General features: G+C 36.9%; 1 protein-coding gene across 1 annotated transcript in view; it reads left to right on the plus strand.

Moving 5' to 3' along the window:
* Positions 1–17,825, plus strand: part of LOC104124721 (guanine nucleotide-binding protein G(q) subunit alpha) — a 98,138-nt gene that overhangs the window by 10,389 nt on the left and 69,924 nt on the right. Inside the window, exon 3 of the mRNA XM_009637090.2 lies at positions 4,961–5,145. Coding sequence (XP_009635385.2) covers positions 4,961–5,145 — 185 coding nt within the window. The remainder of the gene's footprint in view (positions 1–4,960; positions 5,146–17,825) is intronic.

Below are 17,825 nucleotides of genomic sequence, written 5' to 3' on the forward strand. Positions count from 1 at the left end.
TGCCTCTGGGCTTCTTTCTGCCACCAAGTCCCAGGCTAAAAGCCAGTCTTCTGTGAATGTACATACTTGTTGATTTAACAGTTCTTAGTAAATATATGTGGATAGTGACTAACAGGGTAGTGGATTTAAATAGGTTTTTTTCTTACATATTGACAATGTCTTTTCCATCTAATTTAAATACGAAATTTCAAACAACAAAATAGAGCTTTTTTTTTCTTTGCCTTTTCATAGGTCAGACTTAAGAATAAACACAGAGAGTCAGGTGTAGTTTAGGAGCATTTCTTTTCTTAACAGATGCCAGTGTGGATTTTGCTTAGACAATGACATTTTTGTTGTTTTAGTTTAAAAACAGCCTTGTATTTGATCACTCAAGATATCATACTTCAGATTTATTTAAGTTACAGTGCAGAGAAATGCAAAAACAAGTACAGGTATGCATCGCATACCCAGGTGAAAGAAAAGTTTGTCAGCCTAGGCTTCTAGTCTAGAATTATTTTTAAATTAGTTTTCTATGTCTTCCTTGTTAGCCACCACATGAGTTTTGAAGCCACTCTGACAGTTGCTGCATTGTCACCTATTTAAAATTAACCATGTTTTAAGTTTTCCTGTAAGTTTCACAGGGCAAAGAATGTTGTGTTTCTGTAGTTTCATTTTTGCAGGACATGCATCAGGAGTAACAGTAATAATACAGTAAATTGTGCATGATCTGTATGTATGTGTGTGCAAGCACATGCATAAGGGATTACTGCTGCATTTAAGCAACCTGACTTCCTTCCTGGTTCTGCTTTTGGAGATGATACTGCTGGGAGGACTTTCAGATCTCTGGTTGTAATATTTGTTGGTGTTAGCATTTGAAGAAAAAATTCCGGGGAGGTCTTCAGAGATTTGCCCAGTTGTAAGATGCTCAGCTCTTACAAGTTTTGATAATCCTGTATGCCACGCTTGAATGGGAATTCATCACTGTTTGAGACATCTCTTTAATGCTTTTAGAAGACAGTTAGTTAGTTCTTTTTATTTTTCAGTTGGGTTGGTTTTTTATCTGGGAAGAAATTTTTAAAAAAGTCAAATGACCCACCATACTGCATGCGTGAATCAGGAAGTTTTTTTTTTTTTTTTTTTCAGTCACACCATTGACTTCTCTCCATAGTAGCACCCAAAGGTTACATTAGGATCGTGGGGTTTTAATAATAATAATACCACCCTCATCTTTTATTATTATTATTATTATTATTATTATTACTGAGATTCAGGTATGTTGTGTGGCCTTCAACTGTCTTCCAACAGACAAGAATTTACTACTCATCTGGCTTTGGAGAACTGATCCAGGTCTTAATTAATTTAAATGTGCAGTGGTGGCCAGCAGAAAATTGATCTTGGTATAGTTTGATCCCGCCTTGGTCCATTCTGCTGATCTGCTCCACTGCCATTTCACCTTTGCTCTCTCCTTATATCAGCAAGAGGTATTCCTGGAATGACAGTGGTAGAAGCAGTGGTTTTGTTTATTATGGTGATAGGTAAGATTTTAGGCAGGTATTGCCAAGTTGTTATTTCTTAAATCGCTCTGTAACGAATGAGGCTGTAGAAAGCACAGCTGGTGTTGCATCAGTCAGTGTCTTGATCTTCTTCAAATGCCACTCATGGCATTTTAAAAGCAAAAAAATATTAAAAAATAATCAAATCTATGTTTGACTCAGTGGTGTAACAGTGATAGTTTAAAATCCCACTCCCCACCAGGAATAATGCTGTAATGATAGCAGCTTTGCTTAGCTGACCCTGGTAATACATTATGCCAAATTTTTCCCTCTGACAATAAATAACATTGCTTGTTTTCCTTCCTATTATTTTAGTTTTTAGAGAAGTATCTGAGCAGCTGTCTAGTGATATGCTTGTAAATGGTGTTCTGTCACTATTTAGCAGTTTTTACATAAACAGGACGCTTATTTACAGAAAGATTTGATGACATTGTTTAAAAAAAAAAACATACTTGAAATTTTCTTTGCATGCTTTTCTTGTCAGCAACAATATAAAAATATTTACTTTCTGCCCTTGATTGTAACTATCTAATAGGAACTAATAATGTGAAGGTTTTGTGAGTTCCTGTACATTGTGCTAAAAATGAACATTTTATCTTCTTAGTAATTTGGGGGCAATCTTGTAAATTTTATTATTATCTGTCATTCATACTCTTTTAACCTATTTTGGTGCATTCTGTGCTGGAAGTTTTCCATTATCTCCTTTTTCACCAGGATATGTTCCACATTTTGCCCCTACACATGTGACACTCCATGGCGTTAAGGAGGACTAGAAATGTTCTCATCGTTGCTGCTGGCTTAACCAGAAAATTAGTCTGTGTGCAGGAACAAGAAAGTAGTTTTAAGCATTGACCTGGAGGGGGATAGACTTGAGGAAACTTTGAGATGGCCTTTGAAAAAAGAGAGAGAGGTACCATTTTCATATACGTAGGGGTAGTTATACGTATTGTGTATGTATATACAACATACATTTTTCATATATATATTTATATGAAAAATACATAAAATACATATTGTGTGTGTGTGTGTTTATATCTTTAAGTATCCAAGTATGATTTGTTACTGGTCTTTGGCTGATGAAGTCTTAGTACAGTGACACCCAATTACAGAACCACAAAGCTGAATAACATGCGAACTTATGGTTTAGGTTCTTCTTTAGATTTTAATTTTGTTTTCCTATGTATTGTGGTTTTTGTAGATTCACTTCCAAGGTGCAAATAATCTGAAATACTGTCTTCTCTAACATGATGCAGATTGCTTTACCACCATGCTTTCTTGTGTGTGATTATCATGTGTGATATCAATCTCTACCTGTGTTCCCAATAAAAAAAATAAAAGAATTAGGAGCTTCAGGTTTTAAAACAGAGTAGCTAATACCAGCATGTTCTTTCTATCTGTATGCTAAATTGGCATTTGGGGATTTTGAAAGAATCTGGATACCCATGTAGGGAAGAGTCAGGACCAAAACTGGAAGCCACTTTGTATTCCACTGGTTCAAAGGTGTTTGGTGGAAGGTATTTTCTTATGCATTAGTTAAAGCAGAATCTTGAGTAAGAGTTGATCATGTCAAAAATGCACCTCGTAACCATTCTGTGCCTTATAGGTTCATGTTGAACAGATTTTTGTACTAAATGTGTGACACGTCTTGCAAGAAAGTTGGACAGTATTACAGAATTACTGAAAAATGTGTGCTATGGCACTTTATTTCACTTTGTCTATAAGGACATGACTCTGTTTCATAGGTTTCAGAAGAAGAGAAAAACTGTGGTGCTCTTAAGGGTAGCCTAAAGTATTTTTTAGTATGTGATAGTTCTGTATTGTCTAGGTTTGTAATTTCGTACAGTCTTCAGGAAAGTAATGTTTTCTCCATGGTGGTAGGTTGCAAAAGTGTAAAGATCTCACCTCTGATTCTGGTGAACTGGAAGACAGGCCACGATTGAGCCAGGATGGCCTGTACTAACTACATCACCCTTTCCTCAAAGACCCGTGCCTGGTTAGGATGAATTTGTTATGTTGTGTGGGGCAAGTTCTGCTTCGTTGCTAGACAGGTCCCTGCAGAGGTGGCCTGTGCCTGTAGTGCTACGCTCCTGACCACAGTGCAGGCTGAGGGTGGAAGCAGGCTTGGTCTCACTTCTCACCTTCAGAGCATATTCTTCTTCATTACAGTAATGACCAATTTCTCCCCAGAGAAAGCAAAATTGGTTGGTATGTAACATCGTGCTTGATTTTCTGGGAGTGCATGTGTAAGGAAGACTTGTGTTAGAAGTTTGTTTTACACTTGTGGGAAATGGGACTGGAGGTTTCAAAGTGATGCTCATGGTAAAGGGAAAAGCTTCTAGAGGCTTCCAGCTTGGATTTTTGCAGTGTGTGCTATCTCAGAAATGCTTGAGGGTTGCTCCTGTAACCTTGCACTGCGCTGCTGTGAAATACTCTTCTCTGACAAGACCCCTAAAACATTATGTAAGGGGCATAAGGCTGCCTTTGTCCTGGGACGTGAGTATTATGGTATGAAGCATGAAAGCTTTACAGAAATGATTAAAATAAAACACAGACTGAAAGGCGGAAGAGCACAGTGCTGAGCAATGCACCCTGGTGCATGTGTTTTGTTTCCTGCAGGGCTGAGTAGCTGGGTGAACACAGGATTTATGCGGCTCTGCAACTGCTCATTCTAAATTTCAACTCCTCCTTTTAAGCAAACACAGGAATAATATAGATAAGCTCTTCTAGTCACAGAGGATGAGCTCACTGAATTGAAGCAAAGGAAAAATAGTGTGATGTATCCTTTGTGAAATTTCCAACAAGCAGATCTTAACTTCAAACTGACAGTCAGAAATGCTCATTAACAAACTACTTTTAGTACAAAGTACAAAGACACAAAGAAATTTAAAGAAGGAAGGAATGATAGCCCATTAATGGATGAGCCAAATTTTAATTAACACTGATATCACATGTTTCTGAGGTTAAAGTTTGCAGACCTGTAATTTAAAAAAAAAAAAAGTATCTATTGGTTGTACAGTGCTTACCATAGTGTCCTGAAAGTTGACCTGAAAGTTTGCCTGAAAGGTGAAGGAAGATAAATTTCTTACTTTCTGAATTTTTGTGATAAAATGTCTCATAGTAATTACCTGAAGTTAGATGTTTTGGACAATTGTATCTTCAAGAATGGAAGATTTTTAAATATGCAGTCATATGCTATATGTACATTTTTGAGTTTTGTTTTACTCATTAGTTCAGGTGTTAAATCAAAATGCAAGTTTTAATTCAGTGGTACTTCAGTTGCTACTGATGCTGCTGTTTGACACTTGTAGTTATGTTGCAAGCACCACTTCACACTGTTCAGCCCTGCACTAAATAAGCTGTCAGCCTTGTGCAAAAAAGTCATGTTTGTGTCCAGTGGCTAAATCATATCCTTCTTATTTGTCTTGCAGGCACAGGAGAGAGTGGCAAAAGCACGTTTATCAAGCAGATGAGAATCATTCATGGATCAGGTTACTCTGATGAAGATAAAAGGGGTTTTACAAAACTGGTGTACCAGAATATATTTACAGCAATGCAGGCCATGATCAGAGCCATGGATACCCTCAAAATCCCATACAAGTATGAACATAACAAGGTGAGACTTTTGTTTATTTCTGTAGCTGCAGCTTTTCCTCTTTTTATTTTAGGAAATACACTGAAGCTCTCAAAAAAAATTACATCAGACAAATTATACTCAAAGTTGAGAAGGAAAGGGCATTTTCCAGTCCTGCAATTAGTTCTCTGCCCTTTTTGCTGCTTTGACAACACAAAGGTTCTGGTTTTAACAAGAGAGCTGCTCTTAACAAGTTGCCTGGGGGGGTTGTCACAGGGCAGAGCTTTAGTAGCAGACTGCTGTTTGACTGTGACTTTAGTTACCCCTTGTCTTTTCCTCCCAGGCCATGATGTGGCCAGAGCACAGTTAAGCTATTCTTCTAATCTGTAGCAGAACCTTACTGCTTAAACTTTGCCATTAAAATTACATGTGGGAAAAATTCAAATTGTTAGAAAAATAGGTGAAGATGCCTGTTTATGTGTGAACATACTGTGAAATAAAATTTTCGATGCAAGACTTTAAAGCAGTCAGATTCTTTTGAGATTGATACTGTTATTAAAATTTAAAAGGACAGAATACATTTGAAGTCTTTGGAAGGTTGATCTCTAACTAGTCTGACATATTTACTTTTTTTTATATTTACATTTTAAAAGAAAGATAAGTAAAATAATTTAAGCATTCAACAAAGGAGAGTGAAATGCTTAATATTTACTTGAATACATAATAAGGCACAGGATTATGTGGTGTAAATAATAATCTAGTAATCCTGGACGAAAATAATACTTTCTATGATGAGTTAATTAAAATTTTTTTAATTCCTTTTTTTTAAATATCAGAAACTTTCAAAGAGCAGGGACATTTACAATAAAGAAGTAAACTTCCATTAGCTGGGGAAGACAGGAAGAAATAAACTTGTGTTAAGATGAAAATCTTTTGTCTACATATCTGAAGTTTAATTATTATACTTGAACTGCTGTATATGTCTTCAGGCATCCAATATAGAAGTAGGAAAGGTAAAGCTTCTTACCAGGTTAAAGAAGCAGATGGTCATCACTTCATTGGTGATGCAATGTTCCAATAACCAGAGTCTTGCAGGAACCTCAGTTTGTGCAGCGGGAAGTCAGGAGGATCCTGTCTGTCAAAATCCACATTGTTAACTTTCTATAATGGTGGGGGGGGGGGGTTTGTGCACATGAAAAAGTCTGAAAAATTTACCCTAATTGGTAAAAGAGACTGCTGAACTTCCTAGTCTGACTACATGCTGGAGCTGTCTAGTTTTCCTTCATACCTCATGTATCAAGATCAAATGGGTAATTAGTATTAAAAAGAAAACTGCATTTGTATGTGTATTTCAGCCTTTTGTCTCCATGTTTTTGCTGTGTGCAGAGCATACCAGCATACTGACCTGAAAAGTTAGTTGATTGTAATGCATAATTGTTTTTTCTACAAAGTTGGTATTGATTATCACTTTGCCGGAGTATCTGGAAGTCCCAAGTGTAAATCAGCAATTTTTTTCCTTGTATTATACTATGGAGTATAGTTTCTGTAGTTATTGTTTAAGTTAAGACTGCTGAATTTATATAGTGTTTTTATATAGTTGGAGTGAGTTGGTTAGGTTTGGCATAGCTGTGTACACGTGGCCAGAGCTGTTTGCTTTCTCTGAATAAAAATAACTCCCCTGAAAGTGGGAGTCTTATCTTAGTGCTCAGCTCCTTCACAAGTATTCCCATCAGTTTCTAACAGGGCTTCATGCAGAGTAAAATAGAAGTCACCAGCTGACACGGTCTCAAGGCAGTTCCTGTACAAATTCCTTCAGAAATACAGGGAAAACCAAACTTGCTACAGCATTGTCCCAGAGTAGAGAAGGTTGTGGTCTACTATACTTATGCTCTGTATACAAGGTCACTTCACTTTAAAGCAGAGAACACCAATCAGTTGGTTAATCTGCCCCCTTTTTTTTTTTTAAAGGCTGTTGAAAACAAACTCATTAGTCTAGCAGTCTAGAAAACACAGGAAGGGCACTTCCTATTAATTTGAATCTCCTATCAGGAAGTCCTATCTCTGGAGAGAATATCTCAAAGTTTGAGTAATAACATATTTTTAGCACAGTAGTTGTTTTGCACAATAGTTTAGAAAACTGTAGCTCAAGCTGGTATTGATGTGGTTGGGCCTAAAGAAAAGTGACTGTTTCTTTTTTGTCAAATTCTTCATGTTCTGTGGTAGACTTTAGGGCTACAGTAGAAATGCTTTTCTGTTACTGTACCAATTTTCTTACCTTTAACTGGGAATTACTGAAATTGGAGTGTTTTGAATCTCTGAATGCTGCTGGAATTTGAAGTGCTCTTATATGGAAAAGTTAGTTAAGTAGGCAGTTGCGATCTTTGTGTGGTGTACGACATCACAACAACGTTTTCTTTGGATTATTTTAATATAATCAGTTAGCAAGAGGCAAGTTTTAAGTTTAACAAGTTCTTGTGGAGTTGTGTTGGCTTCATAGTCGCCACTGTAACTAAAGAGGCAGAGACTGAAATGTCTTGTCCTGTATTACAATAATCTAGTCTGTCTTGAAGTATTTATTACCAGAGTAGTGAAAGTCTGTTGAGAAATGTAACTATTAGTGTTTAGAGTGTGGTATCTCAGAAGTGATAGTAGAGCATTATAACATGAAAGACATTTCTTTTTTGTATTAAACTTCAGAATAGGAGCTCTATTGAGGTTTAAGATAATGGGTGAGGGCGATCTCTTCTCTTAGGAATTGTCTGTTATAGGAAATGGTGGCTTATGGACTGGTTTTTAGTTTCCTTTGGGGTAGATGTTATTGTGCTTCCGTTACTTATTTTTTAACTAGAAGTTCTGAAGTTTTCCTATGGCTTTTGAATTTTAGAGTAAGAAGTGTTTTATGAAATACAAGAAAGCCTTAGTTTTTAATAGAAATGTTCATAAGAACTTCTGAAAATTGCCTGTCTTTGCAAAATTTTGTGAGTATACAGTACTAACTTATGTGCAACCACAGATATTCAAATGCACTTTTAAAAAAACCTAAAATACAGGTTTATATCTTTTAAAATTTGTCTTTTTAGAAAGCTGAACTGTGTATCTATGCTTCTGTCTTTCCTTTCAAATACTGAAATAAGAAAACCATTCATTTTAATCTTCTAAATTCTCACATTCCCAGTGTTCTTCATAATGGCTTAGAAGCCTTTCCTTCAAATAATGTAGTGTCCATTTCTCCGTTTCTATACTTTTTTTTTTTAACATGTCTAATATTACTGAAGGTGGGGAGTATACATGGGTGGCTTTTTTTGGTCTTGTCATTAAGAAGTTCTATCAAATCTATTACTATACTAAACAAGCACTGACTACCACTGTTACCCCATACTATTCCCTTTCAGTGTAACTTGCAAAAGACAAGTTGCCTCTCTGCTCTAGCAGACAGGATCAGGAAGGTGTCACTCCATGGTGATTAACAGGCAGGAAATGTTACTTGAATCCCATGCCCATAATTTCCTGTGAGTCTTCTTGAATATTCATAACAAGGTAACTAATATGAGTGATGGTAACAGAACAGGATACGAGAAAGTTTTTAAAGAGGCTGAAAACATAAAATGTCTACATAGGCATATGTAGGCATAGACATTTGCTGCTAAGTTTCTAAGTGTTTTCTGCTGAAGTTGTTTCTGTATTTATGCCTGTTCCCTTTGGAGAATGTTTTGAGGTAAAAATAAGCAGATACAGGAAAAGTTTTCAAAGTCCAAAATCTTACTGGCATTATCTTCAAGTCCATGTTTACCTTGTTGGCTCATTTCTTCTAAGTCAGACAAATCCACTGGAAAAAACAAATAAAAATACAGACAGAAGAAGGACAACAGGAGCAGGTATGGAGTCAGATTGCATAAATTTTTATCTCAGGTATACAGCTGGGTGTGTTAAGTGTTCTAGATCTCTGGTGAAATTTGATGCTGAACAGACCTAGGTTGGAGGAAAGGGGCTCCCGCAGACACCTCCCCTGATATGCAAGGAGTGTGAAAGACTGAATCCAGAGCAGGAGTGTGCAAACACTGGAAGGGTTACTGACTGACAGATGATGCGGAGTGTGTGGGATTTTCTGGTCTTTCTGGGTTTTGTTGGGTTTCGTTTTGGTTTTTTTGGGGGGGTTTTTTGGTTTGTTTTTTTTTTTAAAGCAAGAATGATGTTCTTGGGATTGTGAGATTAAATTATATTGGTTTGGAACAGGGATAATCAAGTGGATATTAAGGAGATGGAGAAAGGAAAATGGTGCCATCTGTACAAACAGTATTCTGCAGCATTTCAAACCTGGAGCAGAGGGCTTGAAACAGGTTAAGAGAAAAAGTGATTTATACTAACAGTGTTAGTTCGTATTTAATGTATCCTAGTGCTCAGCTAGTATTTAGGTATTCTCAGATGTTTCTCTCCAGGCACTCAAAACCAAAGAAAAGTTACCTAAAAAATAGGAGCCTTGCAGAAGATTTAAATACTTCTAATACCAGAAAACTCCAGATGTGTTACTTGGGCAAGAAATAGATTGCTGCAGAGCCAGCCAACATAGAAGACAGTACAGATTTAGAGTATCATAGTGCTTTAACAACCTGTATTCAGATACTGGAACTGAAGATGAGCTGCTTTTTCAGGAGCTATAATGTGAGGTGAAACCCGTCTCCCTGCCAGCTGTGTTTCCTGTGGTGAAGACATTGATCAGTGAGCTTCAGGGGCTCCAGTAAAGCCATGAACAATTTCCAAGCGCTTCGTAGAGAGTCCTTCATGAGGACTTTGGCAATCCCAACCAGATCCCAGCCTTTGCCCAGCTGTCTTTCTCATCTTTTTATCAGTCTCTTTCTGTTAGTCATTTATTCCTCTTGTGCCTTGCCTTTCTCTCTGGCACCTCCCCAGTCTTACGTACATTTGACCTCAGCAGGTCCTTATCTACTTACCTGTGGCCTTACCATTTTGTGCTACTCTCTGCTGTTTTCTTTCTCCTCCTTCGTACTTCAGTAAGATTTTTAAAAAGCCGCAAACCTTCGTATAAGTAGTAATTTACATCCTGTCCTCTTTCTACCAGTTCACTCATTTGCTTGCTCTCTATTCAGGGCAGAGGTCTCTTGCATTTGTCTGTATGGCTTCAATGGATCTGCAAATTTCTTGTTCCTCTGTTATATTCTTCTTAACTGTTTCATACTTTAACCCAACAGAAGTGTGATTTTTCCAAATGTGGGGAATAATGATTGTGTATCAGAAGTAAGCTAGACAAGCAGGGTTGAATGTTCCCATGAAGAGCTGAGAATATCTTTATTTAAAATAAACATACAGGTAAATGAACACTCCTCCTTTCCCCAGTAAAATGATAGGTAATTTCACAGATATGAAATGAGGAAACTGTTGTAGCCTGCAGTTCAACATAAATTTGAAAATGAAATTTTAGCTACTCTTCTTGCAGAGCAATAAGATTTCTTCCTTCCTCCTTTTCTATTTCGTTTTAAGTGAAGCTCTATTTTTTAAAAAATATCACTTTCTGTTAGCAAAAGGCAGTTAATCACTTAATAAGTCATAAGTCATATACAAAAACAGTCATGTGGGGTGTGATGTCTGTGTTTTATCTTTCCAGTTCCACCATTTTGCTGTTTCTGCTAGTATGGAGAACAAATGTGTGGTAATAATGCTGGCAGATTCTTGTAGATTTTGTGATATCTCAAACACTGGATGAGGACCATAAATACAGAAAAACAGGCTTCTAGCATTTTTTTGTTTCTTTTCTTTCTTTCTCTTTGACTTCAGATATGTTTGTTGCTTAGTTATTTTGCTTGCAAAGCAAATTTTGTGTCTGAAAGGAAATATTCATGTGAGCTTGCTCTCTAACTACGAATATGTGAAATATGCTCAGGGCAACTTTTGTATGTAACAGGAGTTTGGCATTTATTTTAAGTTAACAAGATTTCATACTCTTCAAATGGTTCTGACTTTCTGCATAATTAACAACAGTTTTGTAAATATAGCTGTTTATACAATATAATTTTATACAGAAAATGTATAAACATAACTATAAATAAGTATTTCCTAGAGGAAACAGTAATAGCTTTCTAATTGTTTAATTCATTTCTACAGAAGACATGCTAAGGTTATTGAGCTTTCATTTCTGAAGTAATTTCAGATTGAAATATTTTTGTCATTTTCCTCTGAAACATTATGAAAATATTTCCTTCCCACAGGAAACTTTCCTGGGGAACTTGGATCCAGTTATGTCCCAGTCATATTATGTGGCATGACTACAAATTCTTGAAATCTCATGTCTTCTTTGTTCATTTCTATTAACACACAAAAGTTGCTTGAAATAAGGTTTACTGCAGTGTAATTCTTATCTTCAGCTAAAATTTTTCTCCAGCTTTTGTCAGTCTCTTGTTCAGTTTGCACTTCCTATGTGGTAAACGTTAGAATGTCTGAGATGCAAGAAGGCTTTGTCTTACAATAAAATTTAGCTTTAGTTTATCAAATAGGCTAATGTTAAGCAAAAGAGTTGTTCTAAAAAAACAAACCAAGACTCAACACCCTCCTCCCCGCCTCTTTTTTTCTCTAGCAGATTTTTTTTTTTGTATTGTAGGATATATTGCCTGATAGAGGTGTTCACATAATTACTTTGAGTCTCTACTTTTTTTGAAAGATTATTTTGCTCTTTTTTTTTCTCCCTGGTTAAAGTAGGTAGGTATAAAGTCTGCACATGACGAGTTGATTACAATAGTCACGCTTCATCAGTCCAATTACCTGGACTACCTGTTTTCAGACTATGGGCCCATGTAGCTCATGAATACATGTAGCTTGTATTCACTTTAGGTGATTGCATAAATGTGAGGCATGAGGCAAGAGTCCAGTGTTTTGGTTCTGGAAGAGGAGGTTGGCAAAGGGAAATCTAATAGTGGCATTAGATGTATTATGTTTTGATTTTTTTTTTTTTCCCCTAATACCTTCTATAAAAATCAAACACAAGGCTGTGGTTGCATGCTTCAGCTTTGGCAAAATAGTGTACAGATCTGGGCTGTAGTTTGTTTAATGTTACGGTGGACCTAAGATAGTGGATAGGTAGGAAAGTCATATATTATGAGCAAGTCACTTCTGTCAACAGTCCTAAGTATGACTAAAAGAAAGCTTAATATTGGGTTGGAGAGGTAGTAATTACCAAGAGTTGCTTTTAATCCTTCCTGACATTTCTCTACCTCTCATGTGTCTCTTAATTTCCTTAGTCTGTATCATACATAAGAGTTTGTGGGCACTTGGCTGGGGCAAGTGACATTGTGGAAAAGCTGTTATGATTAAGTTTTATTTGTGTTAATTAAGATTGTTTCATGATGATGACTTATGATTTTTCTTAATGTGACCTATCTGCCAGAGTTAATTTGGCTTATTTTTCAGTTGTTAATCTTCTAAGCCAATTTGTCTGTAACAGTGTAGTAATAGGCTGCATGTACATGTTTTGCTAGTTTGGAGAGTTACTTCAAAATTTCCAAAATGCAAACTGTGTCCTGAGTTGTTTGTGCTTGGAGATGCTATCTGGTTTTAGGTATTTTTTGTTTGGTAAACTGTGACCACTGGCTTGAGAACTTAAGCTCTCTATACATATTGTAGGCTATTGTAGTCATAATCTTGACTTTGGTAAGTCTGACTGCAGACTTGTTATTCTAACTGTACTGTTTGTAGGGCCAGCCTATGTCATATTGCATTTGTGAAGAGCTTTAGAACAAGGTGAAAATTAGATTTTTATGAATGCCCGTGTATTAGTGCCTATTTAGTCAATTACGATTATTTTGAGGTAGCCCAGTAGTTTCTTCTTTACTGCTCGTTCTGCTTGGTGCTTGCAATTGGAGAAACATGGTAGCAGCCATTGCTCAAGGCTCCTTCAGGGGTCATTTAAAACGGAAATCTGCTGAGTACGAAGCAAACATTCAGTAGTTTTTACATCCAGAAGATTCACTAAGTATTCTCTCAGGCTATAATGGTAACTTGCTGCACAGAAGCAGAATTTTTGCCCCATCTAAGAATGTTAAGAGTTCTTCTGATATAATAGCACTTTCCTGCAGTTTGTATTGCTTCTGAACTGAGTGTAGATGCAAAGGTAGTATCAGTTACCAGTTCACTTTTTCAGTAACAGAAAAGAATATACAGTTTGGACTGGAAGACGGGTTTTTTTGTTACTTTTAGTTTTAACTGTTTGTTTATTTTTATTAAGGGTACCAATCAGGGTGATGTTCCATGAAAATGTGTATTTCTGTGTCTCTCATAATGACATATGTACAAATACCACTTAAGAATAAAACTAAGGCCAGACTAATTCATTGTACCAGCCTCTGAAAGCTAAACTGACTTCTGAAAGGCACCCATCACAGTCAAATTGGAAGAATCTTGTGCAATTTTAAGCTCTTAGTGGATATGCTTTTCTTTTTACTTTTCTTTCTTTTTTTCTCTTCCACTTCCCACCCCCTCCCCTCCCCCGTAATCAGATAAAAGTGTGGTTTCTGGGACAGAATATTTTTGAGAAACTTTTAGTGTACATTTTTATATCATTCCTTTGACTTTTTTTTTTTAAAGCTGCTTTCATTCAAACTCTGGATTGAAATAGGACTTCTTGAAAGCTGAAATCTTTTAGAGTAAACTTTAATTACTTTTTCTCATAAACCTAGAACTTCATGGGTTTCCCTTAGTTATTTTTTCCTCCTTTTCTTTCTTTTACTTTCTCTGTCACTCAGATTTTTAAATGCTGCCTTGACCTTTGAAAAGTTGAAAGAGTAAAAATGAAGGATTGAAAATAAAGCCATTCAAAACTGCAAAAACATACCGGATATTATAAATTCTCTTGCAGCCAGTAGTCTGCAAATAAAAAGAAGGGCATGGGACAGAATGAAATGTGGTGACATTTTTAAAAAATATTTTATGGATTTTTTAAATTTAGATGTGCCATAACAATTTGGGGAAGAAATTAGCTTCAATACTTACTCTCTCCCGAAAAAAGGTGGAATTTTTTCAACCACTTGCCACTTTGTAAGCAGCTTTTGAGAAGTCTTCTGCAGTAAAGGGAGTTAAGTGGTTCTTTAATGACGATGATGATGGAGGAGCCATCGATATTGGACTGAGACATCACTAAAAGACATGAAGAATGTTTGACTAGTGCACGTATATAATGTGGTGTATTGCGGTATAAAATGGATTTTTATTAAAGAAAGCTGGAGTTACTTGTCTAATTCAAACTTACTCATTAGAGAAGGTGTTTAAGAATATGTATGAGGAAACTGAGGAATGTATGAACAGGCAGATCTTCTCAGAGGTTGCAAAAGAGCCTGCACACTGAGAGTAAGCGAGGTGTTTCTGCAAAGGAGAACATAGACCATGCAGGTGGTTTCCAAAATATGGTCAGGAAGTTTCTAAGGACCCTTTTGTGATTTAGAGGGGGTATGTGTATTTGTGTAGGCTTGTTAGTTTTTAGAAGCATGTTCTTCTAGAATTTGTGTAATGATACTCTGTTGTGTATAGTTAATTTACTGCTTGCAACCCAAGTCTTCCTGCTCTGAGAGAGGAATCTAGACACCTGTCAGTATTTTTCCAAGCTGGGTCTTGGAATTTTTTTAAATTTCACCTGTGGGTAGTTCTAGTGCCACTGACAGGCAAAACAAATTGTGCAACCTCATTATTAGACTCATTATGAACGGCCTCATTTCAAACAGAAAGTTCTTCTGCAGGGCAGTATTTATAAATAAACCCATCCTAATCAGAGAGGAGCATGGCAGTACAGCCTTGTAGCTCATGTCCTTCTTGTGTGATAAACAATGACTTGCACTGGCTGCCCTTGCCGTAGCAGAGTACTCATTCACTGCATTGCAAAATGTTTTAAACAGCAACTCCTCCTGTGAAAAATTACATAACTTTTCCTCATCTCTGTTTCAGAAGAGAAATGTACATTTTAAAGAATTAGATTTTTGAGGATCTAATATTAATGATTGAGAGAAGCTGCAGCTTGCTCACTAGCTCTGTCGTTTCCTGATTCCAGTGGTGTGTGTATGCTCTTACTGCTATGTTTCTGTCTATCTGTCCCTTTTTGGACGCTTGTCATCTTTTGTGGTCTTCCTGTAAAGGTTCCTGTGCACTGCTGTCTGATGATAGCATATGAATCAGCAATGTGGGTGGTGTCTTGCCCATCTGACAAATAAGAAAACGGCAATAACAATATTTTTAACTTTTCTTCAATGAAGTCAGTACTATTCAGATAATTACTTTCTTAATTTGCATTGGGATGCATTTCTGTGATCCATTAGGTCTTTTTTCGGTTTATCACCTACTAACTAGGCTATGCACTAGAAAACAACCTTTTTTCTTCATCCTAAGCAGATGTTATAGCTGTCTGGGTCTACTGAAACAGACAGCATCTACATAAACCTTGCCAACATAAAATACAATCAAATTCTGGCTGTTCCAACATTTTAATGCAACTTTGCATTGTGTCCTGCATTACTTGTCCAAACTACATAAGAATTAGATTTTACGGATTCTTTCCTCTTGGGAAAGGGATGAAAATTAGATTGCTCTTAAGAAGCTTCCACAATGAGAGAGGATATTTAAATAAAAATGCCTTGGAAAGGGTTTGGTAGACATGCGTATGAAGGGAGTGATGTAGTTGATATGTAAGCTGAGTTGACAAGAACCTACTTTTAAAGTGAGGGTTAATCCCTGAAGATAGTTTTGTTTGGTAATGCTTCTCTGGTGTTCAGATGGTCTCATTAAGTCATTATTCTTTGAACATGACATAGTTATTTCTCAGTAGGGTACCAAATAAGCTTTTTCCTTAAACACCTTTTTTTTTTTTTCTTTTTTTTCCCCACTTCTAGATTTGGCGATTAGACTTCTTTCTTCATGTTAAGGTCTCTGTTTCTTTTTTTTTTTTTTTTTCTTTCACCTTGGGTATTCTCCCTATCAGATCTTGTGCAGTTGTATTCTGCTAGAGAGCCTAAGAGGAGGATGATAAACAAGAGCTGTTACACTGCTGGTTTTTTTTACCTGGTTCCCATATTCCTTTCTAGACTTTCTGAAAATTGGCCAGTCAGTCAGGATAGTCTTAACTTTCTCCAGCAGTATATATCACAGAATTAATCAGAAGGGATCATTATTTGACACATCTTCATACAGCTGGACAAAATGTGGTTAAGATGGCGCTGGAGTACAGACTTCCTGATTTAGTTGCGTTTTCCAGCACCCATTTTGCAGAGACAGGGTGATACCAGCTGCAGAGTTCCAGGGAATTTTACTACAGTACTTATTAAAAATAAACATTTCCAAGTGGCTGAGGAACCAAACAGAAAACAATGCCATAATTTGGGGTTTGCAGTTGGCAGCATTGCACTAAACACAAAACATCCCTTCTATAAGCCGCATGAAAAGAAGGGATGGTAACTATCTCTTCCGTATGATGAGCAAAAATGTAATGCATACTTTTACTATGAAGTAATTTTGTCTTAGAAACTGGAGTTCATAGATAGTTTGAAAGGCTGAATAAGAATGTGCTTAACCAGAACCCTACCACACCCAAAATTAAGACCTCTATATTCATCTTGTTCTCCTAATTGTGCCTCACTGCATCAGCAGATGAATGTAATGGAAGTAACAAGGATAAATCTTCACTGTTATGATACATTATGGGTGCCAGCACTGTTACAGTTTATAAATAAAATCAGTAACTGAGCAAAGCATTTTCCTCTGTACTTCATAGAAACGTTTTTCCTAGCACAACCAATTACGGAATAAGGGAAGGGCTTGCCCTCTTCACAATGTCTTTTCTGTTTCAAGGGGATCTTGCCATTCTGAGCATTGGCCTGTGCTTTCTTTCATCTTCTTACAGCATCTTGCTATGCAGAGACCTATGCTGTTAGAGACCAATGGATAGGTCTGAAATATTAATAACTAGACCTTAAAATGAAGTACAGTGCTGGAAAAGTGCTTAAAGCTCTTCTGTGGAGACTTCAAAGGTAGAGCTTTTCCTCGCTTCTTTCCAGCTTGCTGGACTGTGGCTCTATCCAGTGCCCTAGCGCCTGCACCCCTTGCCCCATGTGCAGTAGCATTCTTGTCGTGAGCTGTCCCAGGATGACCCTGTATCCGATTTACAGCATGGAGTCACGAACAGAGAGCAGTGATAGCATGCCCAGCACGTGCCGCCGTGGATCACCATGAGCTACACAGTCTCTTTGAGCTATGTTCTCCTCCCTGTGTGGGTGAACTGTGGTAGGCTGTAGGGATCCCATGTCCCTCTCCCTTTTACTGGCTCATACAGCCACAAGAAAGTCAGTTTTACCAGAAGTGTTGAATATGCTTGCTAAAGCTGGGTAATTTGATCTAAATATCCTATAGTAATGCCTTAATTTGTTTTACTTGCTTGATTTACTTAATAGCTAGCATAGCTGCCAATAAGTAAATTGGAGCAGCATATCTAAGAGCCTAAATATGGATCTTGGATAGGATCCCACAGCATTTAAATGAACATTAATGTTATTTACTTTAAAGATAGAAAACTTAAACTTTCTCCCCCCACCTCCCCCACCCCTTTTTGTCCTCTGTATGAAACAAAACTGTTTCCTCCCTTTATAATGTCATTGTAGCAAAGTGTTAATCGTACTAGTTTGGGGTTGCTTCAAAACCTGTATGATTGCAGAAGTGAATACTGGAATCATGTGTTTGTGACT

The sequence above is a fragment of the Egretta garzetta genome, unplaced genomic scaffold, assembly GCF_000687185.1.
Source record: "Egretta garzetta isolate BGI_Z169 unplaced genomic scaffold, ASM68718v1 scaffold334, whole genome shotgun sequence".
In the NCBI taxonomy this organism is placed as follows: domain Eukaryota; kingdom Metazoa; phylum Chordata; class Aves; order Pelecaniformes; family Ardeidae; genus Egretta; species Egretta garzetta.